Source organism: Chanodichthys erythropterus, chromosome 21 (assembly GCF_024489055.1).
Source record: "Chanodichthys erythropterus isolate Z2021 chromosome 21, ASM2448905v1, whole genome shotgun sequence".
NCBI lineage: Eukaryota > Metazoa > Chordata > Actinopteri > Cypriniformes > Xenocyprididae > Chanodichthys > Chanodichthys erythropterus.
In genome coordinates this window covers 20,827,946-20,845,194 of record NC_090241.1, presented here as the reverse complement: position 1 = coordinate 20,845,194, position 17,249 = coordinate 20,827,946, and the positions used below count along the sequence as shown (strand labels likewise).

Sequence of the window (17,249 nt, the reverse complement as noted above, 5' to 3'; positions counted from 1 at the left end):
CTTCAGAAATAATGACAGCTAAAAATATTTTAAACTTTTTAGACTTGAGTTTTGTTTGTCTCTTAAAGTCCCCCTGCAGTCAATCATTTTATCTCTTAAATCTCATCTTTGATAATCAAATGACATTTAAATGTTTTTTTCCTGTGAAAATATTTTTTTCATGTCATAACAGCTTGACTGTAACTACACACTTATACGCAGAACCATTATGCAAATTAGTCCCACACCAGCTCAGACTACCTGATCCACTCGGTCAACTGTAGTGAACTCTACACAATGGCAAGTGCAAATATTAGTTTAATTCAGCTGTATTTGTTTGAACCAGAAACTGATTCAGAAGAAGAAGAGCGAATTATACGTGGTTTCGATGTGTCAGTGGTAATGTGTTTAATGTATCGCTCTCTACAACATCAGACACATAATGGTAATTGATATGATTTGCCTTTGGTTTGACTATGTTATCAATCAGCCAATAACACAAACCATGTTCCTCTTCACCATCTCAGAATCAGACAGCTGCTTTCTAAAAATCAGTATCCTTAGAAATGTCTTGAACATCATAAAAAGTAGGGATGCACCAAAATGAAAATTCTGGAAATTCAGGATGCACTTGGCCAAAAAATGAAATCGAAAATAAGTAATAAATTAATAATCAAGTAATTTTATTTTTAGGTATATTTATGCTGTAACTAGTAGTAAAGAAGAGATTATGTGATTGTTACGCTTTTGTAAAATAAAGAAAACAAACAGGATGCGCTTTCTGCCGTTTCGGTCTCTGTGAACTGGAGCGCGTCACAAAAATGAACCGAAACTCAGCGTATAGGCTACATGACATGAGACATGAGAAATATATCTATAAAAAAAGCTTGAAATACTTTTAAACAAACCAATTCAAATCGAAAAGAAATACTTTTTGCTTATGTAATCCGAATGAAAGGTTGATTTCTTTCTATAGGCTCGTTCACTATACTGCGGAGATTGCGAGGCAGCGCCGTCAACTTCATCTTTGCAGCCGACACTGACTCAGAAAACACTAGTTTATTAATAAATAATTAAAATGTTTCTTTGCTATTTTGCTATTTTTCTGACACATTCACAATCACTGGTGCTTGCGGCAAGCATTATGCGTGTGCTTGAGCGTGGAATAGGCTATATTACGCCTTTTTATATTAAACGCTCATTATGAGCCTTAGTGTATATATATATATATATATATATATATATATATATATATATATATATATATATATATATATATATATATATATATATATATATATATATATATATATATATATATTAATATATATAATATATATTATATGTAATTAAATTAATATAAACATGCGACTAATGGCTTAAATGAATGACTACTAGTTGACTAGAAAAAGATTTTAGTCAGGGGCAGCCCTAATTTTCAAACCCCTATCTTTAAACCCCTCACACAAGCACTTGTCAATGCAGTCATCTAAAGTTGATGCGGTCTCCAGTAGTTGTTGTTGTAGTTCCGACTTTTTAGTTCAGTTTTTTAGTTCAGTTTTTAGTTCAAGAAATGGACAATTCTTTCTTAACACTATTATATACTCACAAGTTGCAAGACAGGATTATGAAACTGGACTAATGACACACTTTTTTAGAAAAGTTAAGGCCTAAAAAACTACATTAAGATAAACACGAAATTCACAATTTTAGTTCCTCAGTAAAATCATTGTGAATGTTCGATAGACTGCCAGCATTACATGAAAGTACATCTTGCAGTGAACGGTAACACATTAACAACCCCACACAGTTTCAGTATGCCATGTCCCCTGCTGAATCCAGAAGTCCCTTTGTCATAATTCAAGTGTGTCCTTCTGGATGTTCCTTGTGACCAGCTAGAGAAAACACAGCCAGTGTGGGCACCTCTGGTTTATCTCTCTTTACACATGTTCGAGATGTGACAGCAGGGCCTGCTGTGTGCATAAAAGGGAAGAGGAAGAGATTTATGAGACAGCGTTCGTGTGTGTTTATCTGATGGATAACAGCAGACACTCTGTTTCTTTCTGTGGCTTCAGTTGGGAACCCTATTTTCATGGCCACACCTTAATTGTATCGATTTTCATAATGATAAAAGAACATTTGTTTGTATGGTGCCCTATATATCCGGATGATCACTCACTGGATTTATTGTTACTGAATCTCTGAGTTTTTAATGATATTACTCTGATGATATTTTTCTTATGCAGTTCACCAGAAAAATGTTAATGACCTTTATTTGATTTTAGAAAATGAAGAAACCCTTCTGAAAGAGACATTTTATGTCTCAGATTCTCTCTAAATGATGGCTGGAGGCCAACTGCGACATTACTCCCATAATGTGCCAACATTCTTTCCTCCTGAATCTTCACCCAAATGAAATCATCAGCCCTATACGATATATATGCATGCAGGAGAAGTGATTGCCCTATAAAGTTAACAACTTGTTAAACCAGTCATGCATCTTTTCTCTTCAAATCCTTAGTATGAGTCTATATATATTTATATATTATCTAGGCATATTTTGTTAAAATTTCGGCTGCAATAGTGTTCCAAGAGACCCACTTTTCAGAAAGATTCCTCAAAACAGACAGATTATAGTGCATTATTGTAGTAGATTAATATACTATAGGGCTTTTCACACTGCGCTTAACCCTGTGTTATTGTCATTCTAAACACCAGGTTCTTTTAACCCCGGGTAAAGGAAGGTTTCACACTTGTAATTTAGAAGCGGGGTTATGAAACCTTGCTCTAGAGCAGGGTTAGCACCGCTTTTACACTACAAACCCCGCATTGCAGTGCCAAACTTGTACAGTGTGAAATGATGCGGTGTTAGAATGTTACAGCTAAACTCTTAGCAGCAGTCAACCAGTTGCTTATATTTGCCTGCTCTGGACAGTCATGGAAACACTGCGCATTGTATATAAACTGTACATTCAGCATTTGAGAGGAAAAATGTCTAATGCTGACAGAAAACGCGACAATTTGAGTGAAGAAGAGACCGTTTAATTCTTACCTTTATAGTGCGAAATGTCCATTCAATATAAACGCGATAGTACATTCAGCAATACGAGGATGCAGAATGCTAGAGCTATGTAAACAGGTCATGTGCTGCATTTATCCAATCAATACACTGACACTGCAAATATGCAAATAAGAACGTTAACCCAAGGATTAGGAATGTACAATGTGAAACGTCATCTTATGAATATCCAGGATTAATTGTTAACCCTGGGTAAATTATGAGCAGTGTGAAAAGCGAAGCTAGATAACCCAGGATTCTGTTTACCTGGGGTTTAGAATGACCCAGGGTTAACTATTTGAAGAGTGAAAAGCCTTATGTAATGTATTTTGATCAAGTAATAGTGTTTTTTTTTTTAAAGTGCATTGTATAGTGTATAAATATAGAGTATAATAGCGATAGTCTATCCCTGCCATAATTAATTTAATTTTACACTATTAGTGTAGTATATAGCTTATTCACAATTTTAGCTCTTGCTCCACTCCAGGTTTTCCATTCACTCACCAGTAAATAAAAGGGGAACAACGCTCAGCCAATTAAATTTAAGGAACTAACTGTTGTATAATATATTTTAATTTGTATCACGAAAAACAGAGTTTTATTCCCTCAATCTTTATTTATACATAATCTACATACAGTACAATATAGAATTAATTTGCTCACTTTTTCTCTTTTTTTTATTCCCCCCAGGAGGTCCATGAAATTCTGCGAGAGTATGAGCTCAAATACTGTTTTGTGGACCGAAACAAAGGAACAGGTAATTGGCCTCCTTCAGTCATCCTACTGCTCTCATGTTTCTAATGGTTCTCTTCCATCTCAGCCATCAGAATACAGACCTCTCCAAAAAAAAAAAAAACTACTTAACGCACCTGAGATGTTAATTTCCTGTGGTGGTGAATGAGCACTTACAGGGAATTGTTCTATCTTGATGAAAGGTCTCCACTCTCCAACTGCAAAAATGTTGCCTGTTCCTTTGAAGTAAAGTGAAGCTTTGAGGTTATTTGAGTTTGTACATTCTGTCACAGTGCTGATTTGTCCATTTCTATTTCTGTTCCATATTAAATATTGAATCAAATGAGCAGGTGCATTTTAGATTTCATATATAATTTTAACTTCATAATAATACTATAAACAAATAAAATGTAATATTTTAACTTCAGTCCATCACTTGATCTAATACATCATAAAGAGCTGCTTTTTCAACTGGATTTCAGACAATTTGAAACCTCAAGGTGACTTCCAAAACAAACCAAGCTTGTCATTTTCCTCCATGCAGAAAAATAATTTCAAGTATAACAAATGGTAATACATACTTGAAGATAAATAAGGGCATATAAACAAAAATGTTTTGAAGTTAAGAAAAAGTGTATTTCATTATTTTAGTTTAAGAAATTAGAAGAAACAGCTTAAGAATGGAACTGATAGTTCATAAGTTTTGGATTTAGACTCAGTCATAATAGGAAATGTATATTAACTAACAATGTAAAGGTTTGCCGTTGCTTTATGACTGAATCTTTACTGCTGCTGCAAGTAAATTATGTTGTAGCATTTGTCCAAACGTTTTGAATTATGAATCCATTTTAATGGGGTTTAGCACATTCACTAGTCCATGAATGAACATTTGCCATTATCTTCATCGACCAGTATTCACACTCCTCCAGACCTTGAAAATGTAAGCAAATTGCACACACGCATACATTTTCAGACTGCCTAAATTTGGCACAATCTTTACCATGTCAGTTCAGGAAACAAGAGTGTAGTATATTTTTAGTCCAGGGCTGTGTTTCTCAAAAGCATTGTGAGCTAAGTTGATCGTAGAGACCATTGGTGACAATGGTTCTATGATGTACTTAGGCCTACGATGCTTTTGGGAAACGCAGCCCTGTTCTTGGGGTGTGAACAATGTACCTTCACTTTTGGTGTGGATTGAATCAAAAAGCAAGCATTTCATTTTAAATTTTTTTCAATTACTAGAATTATGACAATTGCTCTTCTAAATGCAGCAGTTTTCTCTGAATGCTGTTGTGATGGAAAAACAAGCCTTTTATCAAAATTCAGTGCAATATTATAGACGCAAACCTGGCCAAATTTTCAAACATTCTCATAGTGTCTTGCAAAGTGCCACAAGCAACTTGCTTTGAAATGTTGTTGAAAAATCAGCTCTAATTTTTTGTTAGTTTTCCTTTTGCCAAAATGTTGAAGGAGTTAAAACACTCTAGCATTTGGCCTATCTTCCTGTCAGTATGAAAAAGCATGAATGATCAAAGCTCTAATGCTTCAGTGTAATGGGGTTCATAAGAGGTGATATCTATTCTGAGTTGCACAAAGTGAAAGCCAAGAAAGATGTTTATGGATCAACGTTCTTTGTTGGTCCTTTAAAAATATTTCTATGATGGTCATCCCTTCCTTTGAAATTGGAGAGAAATTATTGGTTGATAAGTTAAGAACATTGTTTTATAACATTGAACATTGTCCCTAACAGTTTTTATTAATATTTGTTAATGTTAGTTAATAAAAATAAAACTATTGATAGTTTCTGTTAGCTCGGGTCCATTAAATAATATTAATGAATACAACCTTTGATTTTAATAATGTATTATTAAATGTTGAAATTAACATTAACTAATATTAATAAATGATTTTAAAGAATTTTTAATTGTTAATTCATGTTAACTAATATAGTTAACTAATTGTAAAGTGTTACCAATAAATCAATATGGATAAAATAATTTGAATTTAATAAGCTGCTGTTCTCAGCACTGTCAAAATAAAAGTATCTGTACTATCGGTATTAAAAAGAAAAAGTCCCATTTCCAACACTTATTGGCAAAACAAGAAAAAACTATTGGCCGATTGCGGTTTTTAGGAAAAATTGTTTTATATCAGATGTAGCCAAGCCACTCGTGCCCACTGTCAGAATGAATCTTAGCTAGCTGCAAGATTACTGTGATTACATCTGCATATTTCACACATTGGTATTTTGCACAGTCCAGTGCTAAACCTAAGGCTGATTATCAACCTGCACCTTCATGTAATGCCGGGATTCTGGTCTGCTAAATGTCGTCAGTGCATAAAACCCCTGGCAGCATGGCAAACATTCCCACATGCTCTAATTAGCAGTATCTAGGGATAAAGGTGAAACACCGTGATGATCTCATCCTCCAGCCGCTCGGGGCTTGTCACCTCCTGCCAGCACCCCAGCAGAGGCTCTGATGTCAAGGATCAGAGTCCAGCATGCCTGCGGGAGGTGGAACGCTACTTTTGCTCTTCAATACTTGCCTGAAACCAGTTGAACAATTTAAAAAATGAGCGATTCACGTGGCATATGACCCGCTCTTTCAATTTGAGTTGAGTTTATGTTGAAGAGCTATAGAGAGTTAAAAAAGAAATGAGGAAATACCAAGAGAGGAAATGAGGAAAGGCAAGGAAATATTGATAGAGACTGGGGGAGAGAAAGCAATCAGAGATAGAAGAATGACAGCTTATATGATGTGAAAGATGGGGAAAAAAGAAATCCTACAGAAAAGAATTCTTGTCTCATCTGGCGTACAGCCCAGAACTGAAATATGCTCTGATATTCCCAATGCTGGAGGCTTACAGTAAGGGAATTACACACCTCCCCCTTCTTGCTCATGTTATAGTTGCATCGTACTGCATTATGAATGTTCGTAGGCTAAATGATCTGAACATATGCTTTTAAGGCCTGCCAGGGAAGAGCAGCCTTCCAAAACAAAAATAGTGACAATAGTGGCAAGCTCTCATTTCAAACGCTGGTTCTTAGAAGCACAAGTCCGTATTGTTACTGAGATGTCACGTCCGACATGGCTAAATCTTTGTGAGGTCTTTTCAGTCTACCGTCAATGAGTAATAAAGTGAAGTAACCCGTAAGACTTTCATTCCAAACCCGTAAGACTTTCGTTCATCTTTTGGAATACAAATTAAAGGGGAAAAAATGAGAATAAAAAATGAGAAACTCGGGCAACTACCTGAAATAAAATGTTACATTTTTTGGACAATTTTATTTCAAAAAACGTTTATTTTATTTCAAAAATGTTTTTTTTTTTTTTTTTTATTTAACTATAATAACTCTGATATGGAGGTCCTCTATGCTCAGACTCCATGTTATTAACCTGCCGAAACATAAAGACATAAAACATCACCCTGACAAGCTCAGTTTAATAAAATCAGCTCAGATTTGCTTTCACACTTTTATTCCTGAAGCCTCTTTAGAGAGGTTAAAAGTCACTCGTGTGCACATGAATCTCCCTCATGCCTTTAAATGCCAAACAAGGCTGGTGGACAGCTTTCTCCTTTAGCAGCTGCAGGCCCTCCAGCTTTATAAATGTTTGGATTGTCTGGAAAGGGAGGCAGCTCTTCTTCAGAGTGGTATTTTCAGTCTGTGGAATGCTGATGATATAAATTAATAACTTTTCCCTCTGGATATAGATGATGGGACACATCTTACACAGATCTGCAGGTGTGTTGTGTTTAAGGGTTTTTCAAGGGATCTAAATAGCATGAAGCAAAGATGGCAAGTGGCAACACTAGAGTTGCATACGTCAGGAGAATGGATGATAACTGATAGCTCTTTCCCGGTATATTAGACATCTTTGGGCGGCTCAAACAAACAGCAAAGTTTTGATAGTGTCACAGAGCCAGTGTGTTTACACTCTTTGGTTAAATCAACATGCGAATCACCCAGGGATAAATTATAGGACGTATATACTAGAGCTGCACGATTCTGGATAACTTTTTTGTTTTAAACAGAGATCACGATTCTCCTATGATTCTGAATCTCTTGAATGAATGATTCAATGACAAATATATTTTTTAACAGTCAATTGTTGCCACCTGGTGGCATTACAATGTAATTGATACAGTCGTTATCCGAATAGCCAAGTTACTTTGAAAAGATGATTTTGCTCTATTTTGTTAGCTTCCGGAGACATCAGTGTTTATATCCACTCTATAAAGTTTTATCCCTGTACTACTGTGATAATATGAGTATTTGTAACATATAAATAACGAATAACGATGTTTGTGAAGCTGTTTCATACCTATACATGATTACGGTGTCGGGGAGGGGAGGGGACATGTTCGGTTCTCTTAGTTTTGTCCACTTAGCTTCCACTTAGTACTTAGTTTTGTTCTGTTAGTTTTGGCTACGACATATTAACTCATGGGAGCGTGATAATATGTTGTGGCCACAAGATAATTTTGTTGAGGTAACGACATCCTTATGTTGTGGCCATGCAATGTGAGAGATCCCATGAGGGAATAAGACGTGGCATATGAGGATTCAACTTCGTGGTGCCTCTGAGGAACCTGATGATCAGGTTGTGCTTCCCAAAGACTTACCATCCACTGCGTCGTGATGTGACGCTATGGAGGCCACATACACTTTCAGGGTGGAAGGGGACAGCTGACCCGCCAACCTACCCTGCAGGAAGGAAAGCATTGTCCCGACTGCATATTTATGTGGGTCTTCCTTTTGGGAAGCATACCAGTTAGCAAACAGACTCCACTTCAAAGCATAGGTGATGGTGTCTATCACCGCTGGTGATAGCCCACTCAAATCTTCTGTGTCCCGTCTAGGGGCCAGAAGTGGAGGTTCCAGAGGTCTGGGTGCGGGTGCCAGATTATGCCCCATTCCTGAGAAAGGAGGTCCCTCCTCAGGGGGATTCACCAGGGAAGGGCTGTTGCAAGGAGCTTGAGGTCTGAGAACCAAGTCTGGGTGTGCCAATACAGCGCAACAAACAGGTCCTGTTCTTCATCCTCCCTGACTGTGCACAACATCTGTGCAATCAGGCTCACTGGGGGAACCGCATATTTGCGCAGGCCCCAGGGCCAACTGTGCGTCCATGCCGAGGGGGGACACCTTGCAAGATGGCACTTTGTCGACTTTTCTCACCTCGGCAATGCTCAGCCAGAGATGGCGTTCCTGGACCACTAACGTGGAAATTGCATGGCCAAGAGCCCGAGCTGTGACTTTGGTCGCTCTGAGAGTTCCTGCATCAATCCCAGCTCAGAACTACTCTTGTGCAGGTCTGTGAGTGTCTTGGCCTGATGGACCTACAGGATGACCATGGCATGTAGGAGGCGGCCTATCCAGCAGCACTGTAAGCCTTTGCCGTCAGAGATGAAGCGAACTTACAGGCCCTGGACAGGAGCCTAGGACAATTCCGCCAAGTGGCAGCGTTTTGCAGGCATAAAAAAATGCAACGCAATCGTTTTAAGCCCTCCACCTCTGTGCAGGGCTTAAAACAAAACCATTCAAATCAGTTCACTCTGAGCATAATCAGTATTTTAACATTTCTGTTCATACATTCCTTATATAACATTACAGTTTTAAAAACAGTTTGATTTAGAAAAATACCAGTTAATAACGTTATTTTAAAAAAAAAATATTAAACTATACTTTATACCAGAGCTTGAATAGAACTTTATACTAAATAGCTTTATACTAGAGCGTGTGACTAAACCTTGTAACTCCAGTAGATCATCAAACTGTCGATAAAACCTCATACAGTAGCTCCACCCGCCACCATTTAGAATGAAGGATTATCAGAATTCGATATTATTAATGGATTAACATTTTATTTTGAATTGGATGGCAAAAAGTGCGTAACTAAGAAATTATTATATTAACCTATATTATACCACTATTATATTGTATCGCACATGATGTTGCCTATAGACAAATCAAATAAAGTTTGGTATTATCAATAAATGCTAAGATTAAAGATTATGTAAGAACATAAAATATAGGCCTACAAGAAAAAAAAATTATCCATCCCATCCCACAGCCTTTTAAATTCATTCAATGATTGTCTTTTTTTATTTAATATTTTTATATGATTATTATTATTATATAAAGTGGAATGTTTTTGAAGACATTAAAGCGGTGGTTCAGTGTTTTTTTTCTAGGCTTGATTGTGTTCTTGGGGCACAGTTTAGCATGTCTTAAAGGGATAGTTCACCCAAAAATGAAAATTTGATGTTTATCAGCTTACCCCCAGTGCATCCAAGATGTAGGTGACATTTTTTCTTCAGTCGATCACAAATGATGATTTTTAACTGCAACCGCTGCCCTCTGTCATTCAAATAATTGCAGTAGATGGGAACTTCATCTATAAGAGTGAATAAACCTTGCTTAGACAAATCCAAATGAAACCCTGCAGCTCGTGACGACACATTAATGTCCTAAGACACGAAACGATCGGTTTGTGAGAGAAACCGAAAAGTATATCATTTTTTTTACCTCTAATACACCACTATGTCCAACTCCGTTCATGACTCCTTTAGTGATGTCTGATCGCGCTCTGTCAACGGCAGTGATGTCTCGCGCATATACTTCAATGAGTGTCAGACATCACTGCCGTTGTCAGAGCGCGATCAGACATCACTAAAGGAGTCATGAACGGAGTTATAGATGAAGTCACTCTTATAGATGAAGTTCCCATCTACTGCAATTATTTGAATGACAGAGGGCAGCGGTTGCAGTTAAAAATCATCATTTGTGATCGACTGAAGAAAAAATGACACCTACATCTTGGATGCACTGGGGGTAAGCTGATAAACATCAAATTTTCATTTTTGGGTGAACTATCCCTTTAATGCTTTGTTTTTTTGAAAACGCTGTATTTTTCATATATTTTACCTTTATTCTACATCTCTGTTTCCACTGTCATATGAACAGCTCGTTTGACTTCCTGCTTCTATGATACCACTCCCTCCGAAATATGCAGTGTGCTCAGATTGGTTGGCAGGTTGGTAGCTGTCCCAGTGTATCATGATTCGCTGAAACGTCCAGAAACGCCACGCCCCTTACCATTCGTTGTTACGTGCTTCAGTGGAAATGTAAATAATGGCATCTATATTGCTGTATCAAATTGAGGCCGAATTAGACCCAGATGAAGAAGGTCACACAGGACCTCTGCAATTGTGGCTTTTAAAGGACGTTTATGAATGGTATTTCATTTATTATTTGTGTCAAAGTGTTTAGATATGCTGTCACTGCTGTTTGTTAGCTTTCAATATACGCTGATTAAAGCTTTACTGTAGCCGAATACATGACTGAGTTGTAGCATTTTTGTGAAGGTAGCATTTAATTTGTAGCATGAACAACTGTTTGTCTATGAACATAGAAGTTTGCACTAGAATTTATGCACTAGAATTTAGCTAACTGGGTAGCGAAGCAAAAACTAGTTGCTCTTTGTATATGTCCTTGATACAACCAAAAATAGCAACAGAACTGTACTTTTAAAAGACAAAAAAAAATAATAAAACGTACTTACAGTTTAAAGCCAATAAACAGTAGCTTCTGCTTTTAAAGTGGGAACTGCTTCATCTTTCAGTAATTGCCTTTGTGCAAATCCAGCATTGAACTCGTGTAGATTCTGTAAGCTGTCTTCAGCACCGCATCCAGTGTATAAAATATCACAGATTATAATGGGTTCTGGGCAATTCCAGCGTTATGGACGTGACATTTGGAGTCAAAACTTGAAATATAAATGCTCAAAGAATGCATTTAATAGCAACATATTGAACCGTCTATTTATATATTCATAATCCCTTACTAAAGGAGTCCAGACATTAGAAAAATGTCAGTCTACTCAACTGTTTTATTTTTTAGATGAGGGAAATATACAGCGTTACGGACGTGACAAAAAAAGTCACTAAGTTTTGGGTGACAACATATTTTTTAAGAATTCTGTGAATTACATTGCGCAAACCAAAAGTAATACTGCCCACCGAATAAAGAAGGGTTGGCTCTCCACAGAGCATAAAATAATAATTTTATTTCATTTTTCGTGTTCGCATTAATGAGGAAAAAACAACGTTACGGATGTGACAGTTTTCCGTTACGGATGTGACCGGTCTGAAAGCGGCACAGAAGACTGGTTTAAAACTGCTTTAAAACTTTCACAGAGACCTCAAGCAAGCATGTACACCACCAAATATTGAAATCTGGGATACCAGTATGGTAAGACTCCACAATTGATCAACTTTTTACTAAACTTTATACAAATGTAACGTTATACTCTGTAGTGCAAAAGGTTATAGATTAGACCTATTTCTCATGTTGACAAGCATGTGCGTTGTTCAAGAATCAATTTAGAGACCATGATTTTCCTTCTTACAGAACTGCATGCTAAAATACATTGACAAATATTAATGTTTATCATAAAGCAGTTTAAAATCGCATGTTTTCCCCACAGTCAGGTGAACCGATTGACACTATTGCCAATCGCAATCATGTCAGTTTTATGTTTTGTGTATGAATGACCACACGGTTTTTTTCGTCTAGTTTTCAGAGTTTAAAGCGGAGTCTTGAGTCAAAATGATCAAACTTTATTTCAAGTCAAAATTATTGCAATCGTATTATTTTCATTTTGTTTGATCGCGCGGATTGTGATCATTATAGGCTAGGCTATTCATTTTTAACCAACAGGTAACGCGACATCCCAATTCCCGAGGGAAGTGTCCTATGAGACACAATGCTCTTCTATAAGTTGTACTGTATCATATAGGCCTACCTTTTGATGTTCATATTTCGTTCTCTGGCAAGAGGAAGAGAAGATCGATTCATGTGCGCCTGATCCGCCGCTTACAGGCGCTGCAGAAGCTAATCTGTCACACGCCGTAGGCTATTAAAGAGCGACATCTATTGTTTAATTTTTGAAAAAAAAAAATAATAAAATCGACTGAATTTGAAAGTTAAACCTTTTTCATATTAAAACTAACAAAGCACAAAGAGTATTGCGATTATTGGGTATGTTCTGATATGGTAAGCCTGAAACAGATGATAGCAATATAAAGAAGCAAACTCATAGGATTTAATATGAAGCGTCCGTAACGGTCACGTCCGTAACGCTTATTATGGTTGTTCACAGCAACGTAGTGAAATGAATTGTTGATCCTAATAAGCATAAACATAATTTAGCTTTGCATATAAAGTTTCAAGTTATTTGCATTTATAATTGTTATATGACATAAACTTAATCATTAAAACGTTACGGACGTGACAGAGCACTGAAGCGTCCTGACCTCTTTATTCTAGCCCTTATAAATTCATCAGGCAGTGCTGTTATGACTAAATGAGTGTATTTATTTCTCAGGCATGTATCCATCTTTCTACACAATGCTTACTGCTAAAATTAAAGTTTAAAAAATGGGGTCTTTGATCCCTTTTTTGAAAGCATGAAATATGGTTGGTTGAAAATTTAATTTAAGCATTGTTACTTACCACATATATTGTGGATAAACAAGGCAATTTTCTTAAAATTTCTGTTAGAGCACATTAATACAGTATATTACAGACCTAAATGGACAATTTAAAAAGGGTTTTGTTCTTTTGGTTAAAACTTTTTTTTTTCATAGTAAAGATGACCTTTGCGTGGAATTGCCCTTCTATTATCTTTTGACACGTTGCTCGCGCCTGGTGTACACAAGGCCATCCTTAAAAATATATTGGTTTGCAGTAACAGTAAAAAAAAAAAAAAAAAAAAAGGGGTCGGTAGGTAGGTCTATATATATATATTTTTTTTTTTTCAAGTTTCAATGTAAAAAAAAAAGGACATTTTTGGTGATGGTGATTACGTAGGTATGAATTTAAACAAATTAGCATATTGTGTCGCGCCACTGACTGGGTCTTTCAACCTGTGCCTTCGGGGGCAGCCGTGTTTCCACTGTCGGGCCTAAAGCGGGCATGCTAGTGCGTGCCAGGGCCAGTCGTGTTTCCACTGTCACTTCCGGGCTTGATCGTGCCTCATCAGGGCCAACGGCCTGGGTTTTTCGGCCCGCCGAATACCTTGGTCCAAAGCGGGCCAGCTCTGGCTTGAGGAGGGAGTGGTTACGAACAAAGGCGGAGTTTATTTGTGTGTGGAGACGGAGGCACCGATGATTAAATGTAGGTTACCAGCTTACACCAGCATTAAAGACTTTTAAAATCATTTTAGCTCAAAACTCACTTTCAGACAGCAGCAAGTGTTTTAAATAGCCTTACTTATGTTTGTGATCCGATGTGTGATCACCAAGACTATGCACGCTATTACCATAGTAAACATGGTGAATACGACGGCTTGAAGAAATCAGACAAATATACATAGGTTATCACAATCATGTAATTATTTTATCTGTCAGCACGTTTCGTCTCTTAACGGATTGAGACGAAGCGAACGCACCGGCCATAGTGTGACATCCATTAACCAATAGTGTAAACATAGATGATGTCACAGGTTTTTATTTAAAAGAAAGAACGTAGCCTTCGTTTGTATGTAGGCCTAGGCTATTTATATATTTACAATACTTAATATTATTTTATTGCTTTTGTATTAGTTGTTTAAAGAATAAAATAAATAAATAAATTGGTCGGTCTTAACGCAAATTTAAAACCGGCAAGTCGGTCGGACTTAAAGCAAAAAAAAAAAAAAAAATTGAGTTGGTCCTAAATTGACAGGGTCGGTCGGGTTACGGCAAACAAGAATATTTTTAAAGATGGCCCAACTCTTCTGCTTATGCTGCGCCACATTGCCTCACCCACTTTGTTGCGTGTTCCCGGGGGCGTGTTTTGCAGGGTTTATGTTGTCACCAACCCGGGAAGAAGCTTGTTGTAGTCCAACCGGTCTTTTTTGTAGGCATTAAACTGCCATAACTTTAAAAGACAATATCTCCGTTTGCATTGAACTTTCAGTGCTGTAACTTTGCAGATACTGTTTATGCTCAAGCAGCAACATGACACACTAACTAAAGTTAAAGAAGTGAAATCGCACTGAACCACCCCTTTAAGAATAAAATTACTACTAACCTAAGTAGTTTTTTTTTTTCTGAAATGCAAAATATATATATAAAAATGTTTTTAATTTTTTTTTTCTGTGTTAGAAATAAGAAGAAAATATTTTTTGAAGAAGTTTATTCTTAAAGTGATACTCCACCGTTTTTTCATATTAAACTATGTTATTCCTTTAACTAAGACGCTCCCTCTCCTGTAAAAGTCACGTTGGTTCTATTGACGGAAATGAGAGGGAGGAGGAGATGGAGCGGGGCCGGTGAGAGGACTTTTCACGAGTGAAGATATTACTTCGCCAAGTCAAAGTGCTCCCGAGCACTTGCTATGGTATTCCGCCATACAATATAGTTATCCATTTTACACGCTTAGAAAAGCGCAACGTTTTATTTTATGACACCATCCTAGGTCGAGTTAAGGCTGGAATACACTACACGATTTTTAAAATCTGAACAGATTTTTAAAACACTAGGCATCATACACTTGCCGACTTTGTAAATGGTTACAGAGAAAAGCCGGGCATCATACACTACCAGACTTTAAAATCGTTCGGAACACAAACAGAAACACATGCTTGGTTGCTAGGAGACACATGACAGACAGGTGAAACAAATGCAAGAGATGAGTAGTGGAAGATGCGAGGCAAATGCTTTTGGAGATAGACAGGGGTGGGTAGACAGTCAGTATGGACAGATTACAACAGGAGTTAGAGGTAAATTGTGTAGTTTTATGAATATCCAAGTTGTTACCTATAATGTAATCAATTATCATAATCAGTCGCTATGTACATTTAATGTAATATAATTAATAATTCCTCTGGCGTAAATGTATAATAGTGATGAATATTAACATATTTAATAATGAATGAATCCGGATTTGCCGCAGAATGTGGTTTGCTAACTCTCTCAAGACAAAGCTAACAGTACAGTACTTACTGAAGCAATTTTTCTATCATGGTGGAGCTCCACTTATTCTTCAGTGATTTTTTTTTATTGCGTTATGAAAAAGAATTTCCGTATTTTTCAACCTGGGAGCGACGTGAGCTGTATTGACCCGACTGTGTGACGAAACTGCCGCAAACAAATAGAAAACGGTAGATTCTGCATTTTCTCATTCATGAATGTCATGTGCGATCTCGCGGGCGCGGCTCCATCTAGCGGCTGTAAGCGGTATATTTTAGTGTCTCAACATGATTACCATGATTACTCGTCAGGCGCCAAGCTTGTGATTCGTGCGCTGAATGAGGTAAGTTTTTCCTTATTACCCGATTTTGTACAGTAGTCTCATTTTTTTCTCGACCTTTTTGACTTTGCACCCTTGATTTGCATTGTTTGGGCAGCGTATGACTGTATCGTGTAACGTTACTGTATTTATATAACAACAACACATATAGTGCACTGATGTGTGTTCTAAAATCGGCTCAAAATATCAAACATGTTTGATATCCTCCGACTGGATGGAATGAAAATCTGAAGCTAAAAAATCGGAGTCTATGACCATGATATACTACGCGATTTTCCATGGAATCTGTCGGCTCAAATCTGCAGACTGGCTCTGACTTTTGTCAACTAGCATCAACTTGTTCAGACTATAAATCGGGGCAAAAATTGTGTAGTGTATTCCAGCCTTTACACTACTCGAGTAACTGTATTTAAATAGGGAAAACGTGGAGGTGTTTGGTAGCTTCTCTGCTTGGCCCCTATTGAATGAACTGGGCTAAGCTAAGTGCTAACAAAGTTTCGCCGCAAGACAGAGCGATTTAGTGCACGCACTGAGAGGAGAGAGGTATGTATCAACTCGTCTTAGTTAAGGGAATAACATAGTTTAATATGAAAAAACGGTGGAGTATCCCTTTAAGAATGTTGTGTGAATCTGGCCCCTGATACCCTTCTGAACATTTTAGCAGCATAAAGCGCTTTTACTCAAATACAGAAGACAGAAGGTCAGGAAGACAGAAAAGGACTGAAGTTTTCAATTATTTATTTTTATTCATGTCTCTTATGGATGAAATGTTTTAGTTTTTTATCAGTAATAATCCTGCATAGGTTTATTGTTTAGTTTTTGTATTTCTGCACTGACAGCTGCTGTCTTTATTGCACTCAGGAGTGATGTGGAAGTACAGACTCACTGCAGTTGGAGAAAAGTGCAGAGAAAAAAGTAATACAAGAAAACCTACACACTAGCACATTTAATTGAATTGTCAGTGTCTGGGAAGACCATTAGGGATTACACCTTCCTCTGTCTCTCTCTCCCTCCCATTTATATGTCTGCATAGCTTTTCCAGTAAAATAATGCATGTGAAGTCTACTTTGTGTTCTTATTTTTGCTTCTAATGGAGGTGGTAAGTGTGGCTTGTGAAGACGTTTTTCCCTGTAATTACAAAACAACAGACAGTGTGTGTGGAGGTGCACACTCTTGTAGAGG

The 17,249-nt window shown here is 37.1% G+C and overlaps 1 protein-coding gene across 4 annotated transcripts in view; it reads left to right on the top strand.

Moving 5' to 3' along the window:
• Positions 1 to 17,249, top strand: part of raver2 (ribonucleoprotein, PTB-binding 2) — an 80,865-nt gene that overhangs the window by 9,763 nt on the left and 53,853 nt on the right. For all 4 annotated transcript variants that reach the window (XM_067374693.1, XM_067374695.1, XM_067374692.1 and 1 more), the window contains one exon: positions 3,728 to 3,794. In XM_067374693.1, the coding sequence (XP_067230794.1) occupies positions 3,728 to 3,794 (67 nt within the window). The remainder of the gene's footprint in view (positions 1 to 3,727; positions 3,795 to 17,249) is intronic.